The 14930-nt window shown below is 50.3% G+C and overlaps 2 protein-coding genes across 2 annotated transcripts; one reads left to right on the forward strand and one right to left on the reverse strand.

The window, feature by feature from the left end:
• Positions 1 to 1238: 1238 nt before the first annotated feature.
• On the reverse strand, positions 1239 to 7462 carry LOC125638854 (serine protease FAM111A-like). Its single transcript, XM_048855081.2, is given in 2 exon segments — positions 1239 to 3569; positions 7451 to 7462. Coding segments are annotated over 2 exon segments (1887 nt in total). The 3' UTR covers positions 1239 to 1694.
• An 859-nt stretch (positions 7463 to 8321) lies between these two features.
• LOC125638849 (macrophage-expressed gene 1 protein) lies at positions 8322 to 11222 on the forward strand. The gene has a single exon (XM_048855074.2). It carries the CDS (start codon positions 8637 to 8639, stop codon positions 10797 to 10799), a length of 2163 nt encoding a protein of 720 aa, XP_048711031.2. The 5' UTR covers positions 8322 to 8636; the 3' UTR covers positions 10800 to 11222.
• The last annotated feature ends 3708 nt before the right edge of the window (positions 11223 to 14930 follow it).

The raw sequence follows: 14930 nt of genomic DNA on the forward strand, positions 1-14930 counted from the left end.
AGTAGAAAGATTCACTTAATTTCAAGGGATTCATGTCAATATTATGCATTTTTCCCAGCATCTCTCTCAGATTCTAGGTACTTTTAATTTTCCATGCATGTAGTTGGCTTTACTTAAAGGGTGAAGCTAAATACTTATAAAAATTTATATCCATCACTCCAGATCCAAGCCCACTGAATCTCTAACCCACGAACCCTCCATCCCTAACACCCATATAAAGAGACAGACTTTGCAGCAAGACCAAAACAATTAACAAGTCCAAGCTCTGATGGAGCAAATGGAGGACTGAATTCTCAAAACTGAGGCGCCTTCATGGAAACCTTTTAAACTGAGCAGGGAGAGGAGCTCAAGCTAGAGTCAATCTATCAACCTCAGCTGCGGCAGTGGCAATCCCTTGGGTAACTTGGTCCCATACCATTTAGGGCTTTATAGGTTACAATCAAAGTGATGCATAGCTATAGAAGTTTTAAGTTACGGTTGTTACAATTTAACTATTTCTATGACTGTCCTTCTATTAAGTTATTACTGTGGTGCCTAGAGGCCCCAACCAGGACTGAGGTTCCACAGGCCAGAATTTCTACATACACATGCTAAAAGACAGACCCCGCAGGCCGCAAAGAGCTTACAGTCTAAAATGACAAGACAGACAAAGGATGGGACAAAGAATCCAGTTTTAGCAACAGGAAGTGAGGCATAGAGAGATGAAGTGACACGCCCAAGGCCACTTTGGAAGTATATGGCATTGCTGGGAATTGAACCCAGATCTTCTGGCTTTCTGTACATTTCAAGGGTACCAGATCACTTGCATATTTCAAGCAGAGTGCAACTCTGTTAATAGTGGCAACTGTGCAGAACTTACAACAACTCCCAATGGTTTCAGTAGAAGTGTTTCTCTCGCTTCCACCCAGCTCCACTTTTTAAAGAGAGAGAGAACTAGGAAACTAAATGCAAAAGGCCACATTAATGCAATAATGAAGTTAAAAATCAGTCAGACAAGGCAAAAAATGAAGGCTTCTATAACAGTGTTATCTCTGCCACGCTGCATATATGTAGTATTTTCTTTTCCTCTTTTCTTCAAAGGCTCATTCCCGTTAACTTCAAAACGAGGCACTGTTGTGGCCACTATTTAATGTAATCTTTATATGTTCAATGCATAACAAAATACACATATTGCACAAGGGGCAGGGGGACAAGTTAATGTTGTGGAATCCTTTGACCGTTTTCAAACAGTGCTAATTTAATGTGGTATTAAAGTAGCTTTTGCATTTTTAAAAAAACTGTATAATATTTTATTACATATTTATGTTATTTGTCTTTATTAATTATGTTTATGTTTATAACCATTATATTTTAAGAATGGTTGATAATTATTTGTAGAACCACTCCTCCCTCTAGCTCAGCCTTTAAAAGTCCAAAGACTATGCATTTCTTATGAAAGAATCCCACACGCAAGGTACTGACCCCATCATACTAACCACCCTTCATTAAAAATAAAAAGTTATTTCAAGGTTTGTCACCAAGCATTTCAATAAGAATAATGAAAGCAGAGAGGGGTATAACTAGACTGCAGTTGGTAGGAAATCACCAACCAAAGAAGGTTCATGTCAGGAACAATGGAGACTTCAAAGCATGGAGATCAACATGAAGGGTGAAATGCACTGTGTGCGTTGGGGAGGCTCTCGCAGATGGAGATTTTATTCCAAGGTTTCCATTTCTATGTCATTGGTGTAAGCACTGGTGAAATCCTCATGCTCACCAGGACAAGATCCAGCATCTTCCCAAAGGGAGGGGAGCTCAAACTCATACCAGGCTTTATAATTCTTTTTAATTGCTGCAAGGATGGCCACCATGGAAAAGCCAAACTCAACGATGCTGTGCAGCTGCTTATTCTTTTTATATTTATAACCAGCGGTGTGCATGGCCACCAGCTGGCCATCTGCATTGAACACCGGTGAGCCGGAAGACCCAAAGAAGAAGCTGGTGTCATAGGTGACTACATTGGGATTGTTGATCACATGCTGGAAACTTCTTTGGGTGAACATGTGGATGCACTGCCTGTCCTCTGGGCCACATTTGACATTGTTGCACACCCCCTTCTGACCACGCTGGATATGACAATGGCACTCCCGTTTCCGCTTAAATACAGGGACCACAGTACAGCCATCTGCAGATTTCGCTTGCCCATCCGGGTGGCCAATTATATAGATTAGACCATTAAATGGCAATGGGTAAGAAAATTGCACTAGACCTGCTGGGAACAAGCTTCTATCTCCTTCCAGTTTCAGGACAGCAAAATCAAGATGCTTGTCAGATATTTCAAACCAAGGAGCTAGTGAAAACCAGCTGTTTTCCTTTGGGTATTTATCTTCATAAGAGAAAGTCACACGGGCAGAGTGACTGATTATCGATGCCCAGCCCTTCTCCTCCACTCCTTCACCAACAATATGCCCTACCACATGATGACAGGTAAGTACATACTTATCACGCAAGACAAAGCAAGTGGCAGAGCCATCATTTCCATTGTTGGCCCACTCTATAAACCCCCCAGAATCACTGAGAACACCAAGGCGTTTGTGCACCTTAATAAGAGTGGAGTTCTTAGTCTCCTTCCCGAAGTTCTCCCTGTACAGTTTGAACACAGCACTGTTCAATTTCCCTTGCTTCAAGGCTTCTGCAAAGGCTTTTGCGAAGAGCTCGTCAATCACTGCACTTTGTTTCTTCAAGTCAGAATACAGGGCCAGGATAGCACGTTTAAAGTAATGGTAAGTCTTCCCCTGCCCCTCCTCGGAGGCCATGCAGGATTGTTCATTCCTTGAACAATCAACCTTCCAAGGCAGGGGCTTAGTTTTAACCACCACCTCAAATGACCTGTTGGCTAGATTATCGACACAGTAATCACTAGGTCTGTACTTCTTGTTCTCCACCAACTGCCACTCTTTTTTCTCCAGGCAAGAATAAAACCGGCCATCTTTGTACAAGGCATCCTTGATGGTCTCCCCTTCTGGGGCAAAGACACACAACTTGCTCTGGTCTTTAGCAAGCTGCTGGCACCAAAGAATTCTGTATCAAGCATTGTTCTCCCATCTACTGCCAAGAGAGGAGACATAAAATGTTATGCATTTCTTTCCCTTGCTCTCATACTGTCGGTGTCCCACCGCACCTATTTTCTGATTCAAATTCACTTTGTAAAATTTCATTTCAAAGTGGGAATTCTCAGGAATGTACTTGAGAGGCATCCCCAAGTTAACATACCCCTCAATCCCTTTATTCCCCAGTAGATGCATCTCCTTGCCCTTCTCTTTTTTCATCCGAGCACAGATGTCTGGTAGCGCCGTCAGGGCTTTGTAGATGCTGTCATGGGTTCTGCCTTTCACCACATGCTCCTTGCCACCATCACCCAAGTTGACGGTGAATTCTTGCTCCTCTTCAGTGGATTTCTGACTGATTAAAAGGCTCTCTCTTGTCTGTCTCTTACTGGTGTCACGCAGAGGAGGTGTGCTGTTCACAGATCTCTTCCTTTTGGGAGGTGGGTTTTTCAAGGGAGAGTTTTGCTTATTCCTCTCATTGCGCTAAACAAAACAGAACAAAAATAACTGAAATAGCACCTTTCTGTGGGGACACCTGGTAAGGACTCCATCCCACTACTGCCCAAAACTCCATCCCAAAATTGTTGATCAAACAGCCCTCTGCCCAGCCACATGGAGCTACAGGTTCCTCACCCTACCGCCACCTAGGAGCAGCTGAGAGAAGGAACCATCAGATCCTCATGTGTCACTGTGACAGGACTTTTAAAAATAACAAGGACTTGGATAATGGCAGCATTTGAACCTAGTAAGAGATAAATGGGGATAAATGGGGAACTGTTAAGTTTTTCCATCTTTTGACAGGCAGCACTGGAGGAGTACGTGTATATATATATATACACATTTATATCCCTTTTCAAGCCTTGCCCAGACTACAGCTAAGCTTTGTTTTGAGCAGTGGTCCCCAAACTGTGGGATGCACCCTCCCTAGGGGTCACAGAGGAACGTTTGGGGAGGCACAGTGGGACCGGGCATGGCCCAGACCCTACTCGGGGGGAGGGGTGGGGCAAGGAAGAGAGTGCCACCCATCCCAGCTCTGCCCCTGCCCCCCCGCCCAGCCCTCATTCTCTCTCAGTCCCCATCGCCAGTTCTGCCTTCAGCCCAAGCTCCTCTGCTGAGCCAACTGTGCAGTAAGGGGGGGGCGCGCAGACAGATTCCATTACTGGTAAGTGGGGGCGCAACTGGAAAAGTTTGGGCACTACTGGTTTTGAGTCTAAGCCAGCCCGGGCTCAAGGAATCCTCAAACATGGCTACAGATGTAGATTCTTGCGTGAGAAGTACTGTGAGATATAGGGAGTGGGGGAGCCACAGAACATGCTGAGGCAGGGAAAGGGACAAAAAGAATAAGCAGAAATAGCGTAACATCCAAGGTTGTTGAAAAGCTAGCACTGAGCGTGGAAAGACTCCAGCATTCAACTGCTCATTCCCTGTGCTGCTGGGACTGCCTCACTGCAGTGGAAAATAAATCTGGCATCCAAGAATCAAAGTACAGTTTGAGAACCACCTCAGTTCTTTAAGAACTCAGGTTTAATGATGACCTGCAGAGTAAGTTTAGAAAAATGGACTTCTGTTTTGCTTCCTTAGGAGTCACAAGGGCAGCCTGATTAGAAAAATAAAAAATGTAAAGTTCAGTCTTTCCTGGAAGAAATATTGGGACTCTTACAGCATGTGTATTTCAATTGCTCATATCTTAGGTGAAAAAACAAGGCTTCCCGCTCTCTGTGGGGTTGGTACAGCATATGGAGAGAGCACACATGCACACCATCTGACAACAGCAGCCAAAGCAGGGAGCACCTTTCACAGCTGCATAAGTGGCTTTGTGGGGAACTCCTCACCAACCCTCCCCGCTCCATCCTTCCTCACTGAAGGCGAGAGGTCTATGATCTAGACTGTGCAGAAAAGCCATGGCGGGTGGCTGATGTGCTCTCTGCTCTGGGGACCACCCTCTTTGCAGACCAGCAATTCACACACGCACATGTCTCTGAATCAAAGCCAGGGGAGATTGTTTTCATCCAGCTGCATCACAGACAATAGCCTGGTTGTTCAGTGGGCCATGGGAAGCTCTTGAAATGTAGCAAGAAGGTCAGGGGCTGTGCTGGAGAGAATGAGTGAGGCCACCGGACAGGAGGGAGGGTGAGCAATTTCCTGTGGGGTAAGCCTTAGAGCAGATCTGAGTTAATGACGCCACCTTTCCAGCCTGACCGACCCTCGGCCACATTCAGGCTCTGGCTGCACTGGGATGCTTTCACCTGCCACCCTAAAACAAAACTGTTGTTGTTCTGGGGGAGCAATTGCACAGTCATAAAAGAGATCTCCAGCTGGTATCAATCGGCCATAGCTCCATTGGAGTCCATGGGCCAGAACCCAGCTGGAGTCAATCAGTGAAGTCTGTTGGATTCATTGCAGCTGAGCTGCAGTGGAACTATGTTGAATTACACCAGCTGAGGATCTGGTCCCCAGTTTTACTTTTCTGTTGGAAGCTTCATTTTAGATCCCCCCGCTTCACACCTATGCATGCGCACACATAAATCTCCAGATAAACCCCCTTTCACCTTCAAATGTCTTTTAACCAAAGCTGAGCAGGGTCGGGTCCAGTGATGTGGCTCAGACACACCATAGTTGCTCATCAGAGTTTGGACAATTCTTGTACCACAGCTGGGCCACATCTTATTCACAAAGCCACTCAGCCTGCAGAGGATGTTGCTGATACGAGGCTCTCAGAAGGACTTTTCCCTCTCAGGACTCAGTGCTGCACTCACAATCTTTCCTCGACTTTTTTCAGTTCCAGCCAATGAGACTCTATCGGCAGCAGGAGCCAGACCAGTGGTGACAAAGTGTAAGAACAAGGCTATGCTACCATGTTAGGATATAGCTATTCAGGCCTGTCTAGAAAGGCCTATACTTTAAGAATTTAGATGTATTCTTATCACTTAGCTAGTTATAGAGGTACAAAACAAGAATTAAAATCACTGTCTGCCTGTGTAAGGACCTTTTCTCACTGTGACAGTCTGAGGCCCTGTTCTTAAACTAAGGCCTTTGGCTAAGCAGCAGGGGCAGCCATAAGCTGGGAAATTTATGGTCACATCCTCACATTTCAAACTAGTCACATGGAAATAAGGCAATCTGGGGCTGTTAGAAAGGTGATTCGATTTATCACCTTCAGAGAAAGGGGAGAGCCTAAAAGATTTAAAGAAAACTTAGTTTGATAGCATCCTGCTGGCAAGAACTTACTTATCGATAGCTAAGCTCTGAAATCCTTATTTCTTTGTTGTTCTACCACTGTAGTCCCCACTTCTTTAGCCCACAGAAGCTTATGCTCAAATAAATTTGTTAGTCTTTAAGGTGCCACAAGTTCTCCTCCTTTTCATTTCTCTATTGTTTGTCTGAATAATCTCTGCCTGGTTCTGTGATTGTTTCTGTCTGCTGTATAATTACTTTTGTTGGGTGTAAACCAATTAAGGTGGTGGGATATAATTGGTTAGATAATCATGTTACAATATGTTAGGATTGGTTAGTTAAATTTCAATAAAATGATTGGTTAAGGTATAGCTAAGCAGAACTCAACGTTTTACTGTATAGTCTGCAGTCAATCAGGAAGTAAGGGGGGGAATTGGAATAACGTTTTGCTAAGGTGGTGGGAATGGGAAGAGGGCCACAGGTAAGGCTCTGTGGTGTCAGAGCTGGGAAGGGGGACACTAAGGAAGGAAATTGGAATCATTGCTTGCTGGAAGTTCACCCCAATAAACATTGAATTGTTTGCACCTTTGGACTTTGGGTATTTTTGCTCTCTGTTCATGTGAGAAGAACCAGGAAAGTGAGAGGGTGAAGGAATAAGCCCCCTAACATACCACCCTCTGGTGTCTCTGCTAAGCCACCTCCAGCCCCCAGGACTGGAGATGGGGGAGGTTTGCAGAATGTGACCCCATGTCTGTTCCAGTCACAGGTCGCTGTGGAAAATACACTGTGTTTTTAGCTTGAGACTTTACTGAAAACAGCAGGTTGGAAATCCACACAGGAGTTACCATATTGATTATTTTAGGGCTCTCTCACTGGACTATTGAGGGGCACCAGCAGAGCTGGGGAAGGGAAGCCAAAGGTTGGGCTAGCAGGGAGCTGTGGGTTGGGATTGAGGGGCACCGTTAGAGCTCTGTGTGTGGAGAGGCCAGGGCTGGGATAGCAGGGGGCTGCGGATCAGAATTGAGAGGCACTGTTAGAGCTGTGGAGTAGATCAGCAAGGCCAGGAAATTCCCCGGCAATGGCTGTCCTAGGGTCAGGCTCGTGCACCAGTCTGCCCCTCAGTGCTCACCTCCCCAGCAATTGTTTGCACCGCGTTCTCCCTCGCTGGCCCCGGACCCAGGGCCTCTCACCCGCGGCCCCATGCAGCCATGTGCAAGGAAACCCAACTGCTCTTTCACACTAAGGCACAGCCCATGACCTCTGGGCCAGGCCTTGATTGTCTGCCAGAAAGAGGCAGCTGTGGGGAGGAGGGGAGCAAGGAAAGGGTGTGTGGCCTGGGCCCCACTCTGGACAGCCATGGGAGATATTACTGAGCAGGAGGTCTGCTCCCCAGGACTCCTCTTCTACCCATGCTCAGCGCAGGAGAAGGGTAGAATTTTGTTAGCTATCCACGTCCCTTTAGGGCGCAGGCACTCCCCCTTTGGGGCTTAACCCCTCCACAGGCAGAGCCCAGGGCGCACTGTGCTCAAGGTGGGCAGAGATCTGGGGCACTGCCCTAGTGGGTAGGGTCAGAGCAAGGCAGTGGACAACTGAGCCTGCAACATCACACTTTCCCATCTTCCTCCTCCCCCCTGCAGCCCTACAGGAGCCCCCCCATCCCCCTCAGCTGACATCAGCAAAGGGCTGCCAGATGCCTCCCCACCCTCTGCTTCCCAGCCCCACAGCTCTAGGTCTTCCTGCTCCAGGCGTGGCTGCTCCACACTGTGCAACTCTTTCAGTTTTGCTCTGGCATGGGGCCTCCTCAGCCTAGGGAAATTCCTCAGCTGGAAAAGCCAAGGCAGGCTGAGTTTGCAGCAGCCAGGGAATCCCCTTTTCTCTGTGTCCCAGCCACAGGCAGGTTCCGACTGGCCTATGATGGGGGCTGGAAATTCCAAGGACTGACACCAGTCTATTTTCATCTGCTCTTCAGGGGATGGTGCTGTGGGGAACTTTCTGAAAGCATCTGTGGCAGGGCTGGTGAGTGTGGATGGGCAGGGGAGTGTGTGGGCTGGGGATGCAGAGATCGTTGTGTTTTCGCTGGGGAACTTTTCAGGGGTAGGTTTCTCTTCCTCTTTTGTGGGGATGGTAAGTCAGATGATGACTCTGGTGACTTAGCTCTGGGCACGCCCAGAGGCCTTGCCTCCACGAAGGCCATTGGACAGTCTAACAGTTCCTTCTTTTTGGTGCACATTTAAAAATCAGAGACTTCCTGGAAAAGGAACCTCACTGGGGAAAGAGTCAAGCCAGCGTTTGGGAGAGAGAGGAGCCGGGAGAGAACACAAGAGGAGCAGGGGCCGCGTCCCACTGAAGGAAGCTCGGCTACAGGACGGCGCAGCCATGGTGCCTTGGCTCTGGGCTCTGCTGGTGGCAGCTGGGGTGGGCGCCTTGGAGGACGGCTTCCAAGCTTGCAAGAGGGCCCTGAACGTAAGTGTGCTGGAGGTGCTGCCAGGCGGGGGCTGGGACAACCTGCGCAACATGGAGGTGGGGCGAGTGATGAGCCTCAACTATTCGCAATGCCGCACCACAGAGGATGGCGAGTACCTGCTGCCGGATGAGGTGGAAGTGGTGCCACTCCGGGAGAGCAGGGTGGAGGTGAATGCCGAGCTGATCGAGGACTGGCTCTCCTACACCGACGCTTTTGCCCACTCCATCAATGCTGAGGCCTCCTTCCTGGGCATCCTCAATGGAAAGTTCTCTTCTGGGTGCCAGGAGACCAAGACCCACAATGTCTATGACCAGACGGTCACCACCCGGGTGCAAGTGCGGCACCACATCTACTCGGTGAAGGCCCAGCCGGCCTTCACCCTCCACCCCAGCTTCCGGCACCAGCTCCTGGCCATCGGCAACCAGCTGGAGAACAACCACAGCCAGGCGGCCACGTACCTCGCTGAGCTGCTGGTGCTGAACTATGGCACCCATGTCCTGACCAGGCTGGAGGCTGGAGCCAGCCTGATCCAGGAGGACCAGGTCAAACTGACCTTCCTGCAGGACAAGGTAGCCGAGAAGGCGAGCATCACTGCCTCGGCCTCCGCTTCCTTTTTTGGCAAGGTCAACGTGGGGATCGGTGCCGCTGCGCAGGTCCAGGATGAGCTGACCAAGAGCTATCTAGAAAACACGGTGGACTCGCGCATCGAGAGCCGGGGCAGCATGCCCTTCTACCCGGGCATCACGCTCCAGAAGTGGCAGGAGGGGATCCCCAACCACCTAGTGGCCATCGGTAGGGCTGGCCTGCCCCTGCCCTTCTTCATCAGCCCGGAAGCCCTGCCGGAGCTGCCGGCACCCACAGCCAAGAGGGTGACAGCTGTGGTGGACAAGGCCATTCATCTTTATTACGCCATCAACACCCACCCAGGCTGTGTCAAGGCCGACGCCAGCAACTTCAACTTCCAGGCCAACGTGGATGATGGCTCGTGCCTGGGGGCCAGCACCAACTTCACCTTCGGGGGTGTCTTCCAAGAATGCCGCGGGGTGTCGGGCCTGGACGGGGAGGAGATGTGCCAGCCATATAGCACCCAGAACCCACTGACGGGGGGCTTCTCCTGCCCAGAAGGCTTCACACCCATCCCGCTGCACAGCGAGGAGCGCACGGCCAGTAAGCCCCAAGCTGAGTGCCACGAGCAGTGCCACTCCTGCTGGCTCTTCTTCTCCTGCTGCCATAAGGAGTGCGGCGTCCGCTACTACTCCACCACTGTGCGCTTCACAGCCTACTGGTGTGCTGCCACCGGCCCTGTGCCCCAAGACTCTGGCTTCCTCTTCGGGGGGCTGTACAGCGCCGGGGAGGAGAATCCACTCACCGGGGCCCATGCCTGCCCATCCTACTTCTACCCGCTCTCGCTCTTCGGTGGGCTGAAGGTGTGCGTGAGCGATGACTACGAGATGGGCGCCCGCTTCGGCCTGCCCTTCGGTGGCTTCTTCAGCTGCCAGGCCGGCAACCCCTTGGCTGGGCCCCTGAAGGGACAGAGCCCTGGGCTCCTCCAGGATTTCTTCTACCAGGATTCTGACACTGCCTACCCCATGAAGTGCCCCCAGGGGTACAGCCAGCACAAAGCCTATCTGAGTGACGGCTGCCAGATCCTCTACTGCCTTCAGGCTGGGAGCCTCTTTGCCCAGCAGCTGGCTCCCATCAAGCTCCCGCCCTTCCTCCGCCGGCCGTCCCCCAATGTCAGTGTGGCCGAGACCATCCTGGTTCTGGGAGAGGGCAGCCAGGCCTGGGTGAAGCTGCAGGGCAGTGGACGCTGGCGGCCAGCCAATGTCACCGATGAAAGGGAGATGGCCCAGATCTTCCAGGCTCAGTCCAGCGCGGGGCCCACAGGGGGCGCTGTGGCTGGCATCTCAGTGGCTGTGACGCTTGTCCTGGCAGCGGCTATTGCGGGGGCTGTCTATGGCACCCGGAGGTACAAGAGCAGGGGGTACCAGGAGGTACAGCCCCCCAGCCATCTAGCAGAAGAGCAAGGGACCTACGGATCCACCACAATGTCTCTTGGGACTAGCTTAGCCTGAGACCCTGGGAACTGGGCCAAGGACTCTCCCTGGGGTGAGTTGTGAATGGCTCACACCTCCTGGGTGAGGGGTATGGGGCGTGGCAAGGCTGGGGGAGCAGTAGCTTTTAATCACATGAATGCATTAGTGTTGCAGGCTGCGTTCAGGCAGCTCTCTGATGCACCCAGGGACGGTAGCGGCATCTTTAAGAGAAGCCCCATCTGTCTAGAACAGCCCTAGGAACCCCCTATCAACTGGAAGGAAGTTCCTATGTTTAGCGGAAGGGGGGCACTGTTCCACCCACCAACAGGGACAAAGGAAAGTAGGTGTCTACCAGTGAGAAAATCTCTCTCTTAAAGGGGAAGGGGCCACATATGGATCCCAGGATTGCCAAGCCCCCAGGTTCAAAAATCATGAGATTGATTAAAATAATGTTTTGAGGGATTTGTTTTTCTTTTGTCTTCCTGGGGGTTGCCAGCGTTGTGGGGTCACGGTTCTGAGCACTTCCCTGCCACCCTCAGGGCTGGAAACGTCATTAAAAAACAAAAGCTGAGAATCTCAGGGACTCTTGGGCCTCCAGGAGCTGGGCCTTGATAAATGTACTAAATAGCGTAATGAAACCAGTGAGCGTTGGCCATGTGGGGATCCCGCCCGCCCCCACCAGTCCAGAACAGCCTCTAGGGGATTCTGAGCCTGGCCAGAGACCTTCACCCCAGCTCAGAACTTCACCATCTCTCTTGGGGCTGCCATTCTGCACAACAGCTGCCCACAAGCCTCTGCTGTAGGGCAGGGCTGAGCCTGCAGACACTTACAGCAATGCTGAGGTTCCAGATGGAGGAAAACTGGGCGGATTTGGCAGCTGGGGGGAAATTGTGGGATGGTCGGGATGGGGGATCAAGGTTACTTGTCAGCAGTTTACAGGAAGATTGGGACAGTGCTGGGGAGAGGAGGGGGTTAGGGGCTGTGATGGAGGTTGCATTTTGTGGGGGAGGGGGAGGTGGTGGGGAACAGAAGGATTTTCAGTTGCTTGCTGATAACCGGAGGAGGTAATGGCGTGGCAGGGAGGTGGGGGGATATGAGCGGCCAGTAACAGAAGAGCCATCAGCTTGAGGTAGGTGGCAACCAGCTATGGGGGCTTGGTAGGGAAACGGGAAGGGGGGAGTTTGCAGCAGGGGATGTTGGAAGACATGGGCCCTGGTGGGATGGGGGTGGGGAGCAAGTTAGCAAGCCTGAGGAGGCCAAACTGCAGCAGTCTAATGGTTAATGTTCCAGGCTCACCCCACCAAGCAGTTTCAGGGCTTTCATTATAGTTCTCTCTCTTCCTTTTATGTTTGGTTGTTTTTTCTTGTGTGTGGGCAGCAGGGACAAATGGATGCTGTGGTGTAATTTGGGGGTGGGGGGGACAGCTCAAAGCCAATTACATTGCCATACACCCGCCCTTATACCTCTTCCCCCACAGAGTAGAGTGTGTGTGTCTGTCTCTCTCTCTCTCTCAAACCCGTCCTTGGGTCATGCATGGTTGGTTTTTTGCTAACCAAATAAATGCTGCACACATATGGATGTATCCCTTTACATTACTGCCCCCTGTGCTAAGGGAGGGTCTGACAGAGGCCCCAACCACAAGCAGGCAGCACAGGTCCTGGCCCCCTGCCAAACCCTTTCCAGGAGGCTGCACAGGCTAGTGGTTAGTGCTGAGAGCTGGGAAGCAGGAGTTTCCTTCTGGTCCCAGCTCTGAGTTGCTCAGCAGCCCCTTGACCACTAACCTTTGTGTCTCAGTTTTCCCCATTAACCATGGGGTGATACTTGGGCAGGGCTGTGAGGCAGATTCACTCCTTGTATTTGTAAAGTGTTTTGAGAGGTTGCGCTGCAGAAATATTCATCTTTTCCCCAGCACCCACCAGGACAGTGATCCTGGGGGAGTATATCCCTGTGAATATGGCGCAGGGTAGAAAATTTTAGGAACCACTGTTCTAGGCTGACTATTCTGCATTCCCATGTGTAGACAGGGGACATGGTGGGCTAAGGCAGGCCCAGCACTGCGGTCCAGGGGAGGTATTAAGACCCCGCCCACCTGTATTTTCCCCACCTTCCTTTCCCCAAGCCACCAAAAGTTTTGTTTGGTACATTCCATGTCTTATTTCTCCAGTATGAAACAGCTGACAGCAATGATCTCCCCAAACTACACTAAACATTTCAACTCCTGCTAAGTCTAAAATATTGTATGTGTCCACAAAAACTAAACAAACCCCCCCCAAAAAATAAAAGTACTCTGTCTCTAACAAAAATTGGTAAAGCAATGTTTTGGGGAGTGAAAAAGCAAAATCATGATATGCCATTTAGGTTCAATTTCTTTCTGCATCTGTTTGTTACATTCAGGAAAATATAAGAAAACATTCTACAGGCCAAAACAAATCACTCCAAGATCCCCTCTACGAGAAGCAGAGATCGTGAAGTGAGATTGTAAAATTACAGAGCGCCAAGTTTCATGGGTCATTATTAAAATATCGCCAGTCACAGATTAAATTATTCCTTCTAATTTTTTGAAAGCAAAAAGCCAAAAACCAGTCAGATCTAGACCATCTCACATGTGTCAAAATATTTCATAGAACAGTTCAACCACATAGTACAAACCCAGCCATGGTAGAAGGATAGTGGTTAAAGGTGAGAGGAGGAGGAGGAGAGTGGGCGAGTGAATGTGTGGCAAGGTGGTATGGTCTCTTTTACTTCTTTGTAGAAAAACACATTGGTAGCACATTGTAAGAGATGAAAACTAGAGAAAACCCTTTGTTAGCTACATAGATTTAAAGGCCTGAAAGGGCTGTTTTTCCATATAAAGAAACAATGCAAAGTTTATTTTTCTGCTTGTGTTTTACATTCCAAATATCAGGATCAAAGTGGTGTATCTGGTTGGGCACGATAGCTGGAAGGAAGGCGCAGATCTGGATTTCCAGCTCTCAGCCCTCAGTTGAATTTATTTTTAACAGAGCTCTTCTCTCCCACCTGTTTGCAAAGCGCTTGAGTTAAATGCATGCTTAAAACAACAACCCACAGTCTGGATAAAAGTCATTTCTTTTCATGATTAATCTGGATCTTTCATGCCAGATCCTACCACTGTTCACCATCTGTTCAAGGAGGCAGTCAGGAAAACCAGGGCAAACGAAACAGAACATGCTTTTCAAGCCTTCTCTACACATTGGGAGGCTGCTCTTGCCCCGTCTCCAGAGCAGATGCAGGAGGGTGTGTGTGGGGGTGGGGTGGGGAGGGGTATAGGCTGAGAACAGTCTTCCTGGGAGCCTCAATGGAATTTACTGAGGGCTACACCCACTTTGGGACCCTGAGGGTTGCCCAAAACAAACACAGCAGGGCTCTCCTGGCAGTTGCTCCTCCCTGTTCACAGATCCCACGTGGGAGTGTCTGACCCCAAAGCAGCCAGATCAATCAGTCCAGTTTTGTGGGTCACATGGTTAAGGGGCAGGACAGGTGGGCAGATCTCAGCTCCCCTCCTGTGGCTGATGCAAGCTTCTTGTGTGACCTTGCCCAATGCCATGCCTCAGTTTTCTCACCTGGAAAATGGGGATCAGAGTCTGGAAAGGGCTTAAGGTCCTAGCCAGACAGTTCTCACGGTTCAGCGAGCCAGCTCCTATAGCATCTTCAACCACCTGCCCTACGTCAGGCAGAATGGGTCAGCTGCTCACTTGACTTTCACATCCTTGAAGCATCCACCTCTGGGTTTTATCCTGCTGTCCATCACCATAGCATCTGGGCATCATGTCAAACCAACAGCAACAGCACAGGCCCTAGTGGGTTTCATGGAGTATCTGCTGCAGCCGCACGTGGCCCCCAGCTCAGGAGCGCCACCAGTCTTGGGCCCCCGTCTCCGCGTTAAGCAGGAGCCATTACTTCCTGGTAGCTCTCCAAGTGCCAATACACTGGTTAAATGCAGCCAAGGCTGGGAGGGGCGGGAGAGGAGACCCCAACTTCCATGGTCGGGGGGGCAGTGAGATGAAGAAGCTTGTCTGGCCTTCTTCCCTTAAGAGCTCAGCCCCCGGTAGCAAGACCATCAAATAGAGCAACTGTAATCTCAGGGCAGGGAACACGTGGTGCTAGGTGGGTACTCGGTGATGGCCTCAGCTGGCCTCAAACCATGTGGGA

Source organism: Caretta caretta, chromosome 6 (genome assembly GCF_965140235.1).
Source record: "Caretta caretta isolate rCarCar2 chromosome 6, rCarCar1.hap1, whole genome shotgun sequence".
NCBI classification, from domain to species: Eukaryota; Metazoa; Chordata; order Testudines; family Cheloniidae; genus Caretta; species Caretta caretta.

Excerpts from the sequence above, each read along its gene's own strand:
- LOC125638849 (XM_048855074.2), top strand. The coding sequence starts at position 8,637 with ATGGTGCCTTGGCTCTGGGCTCTGCTGGTGGCAGCTGGGGTGGGCGCC.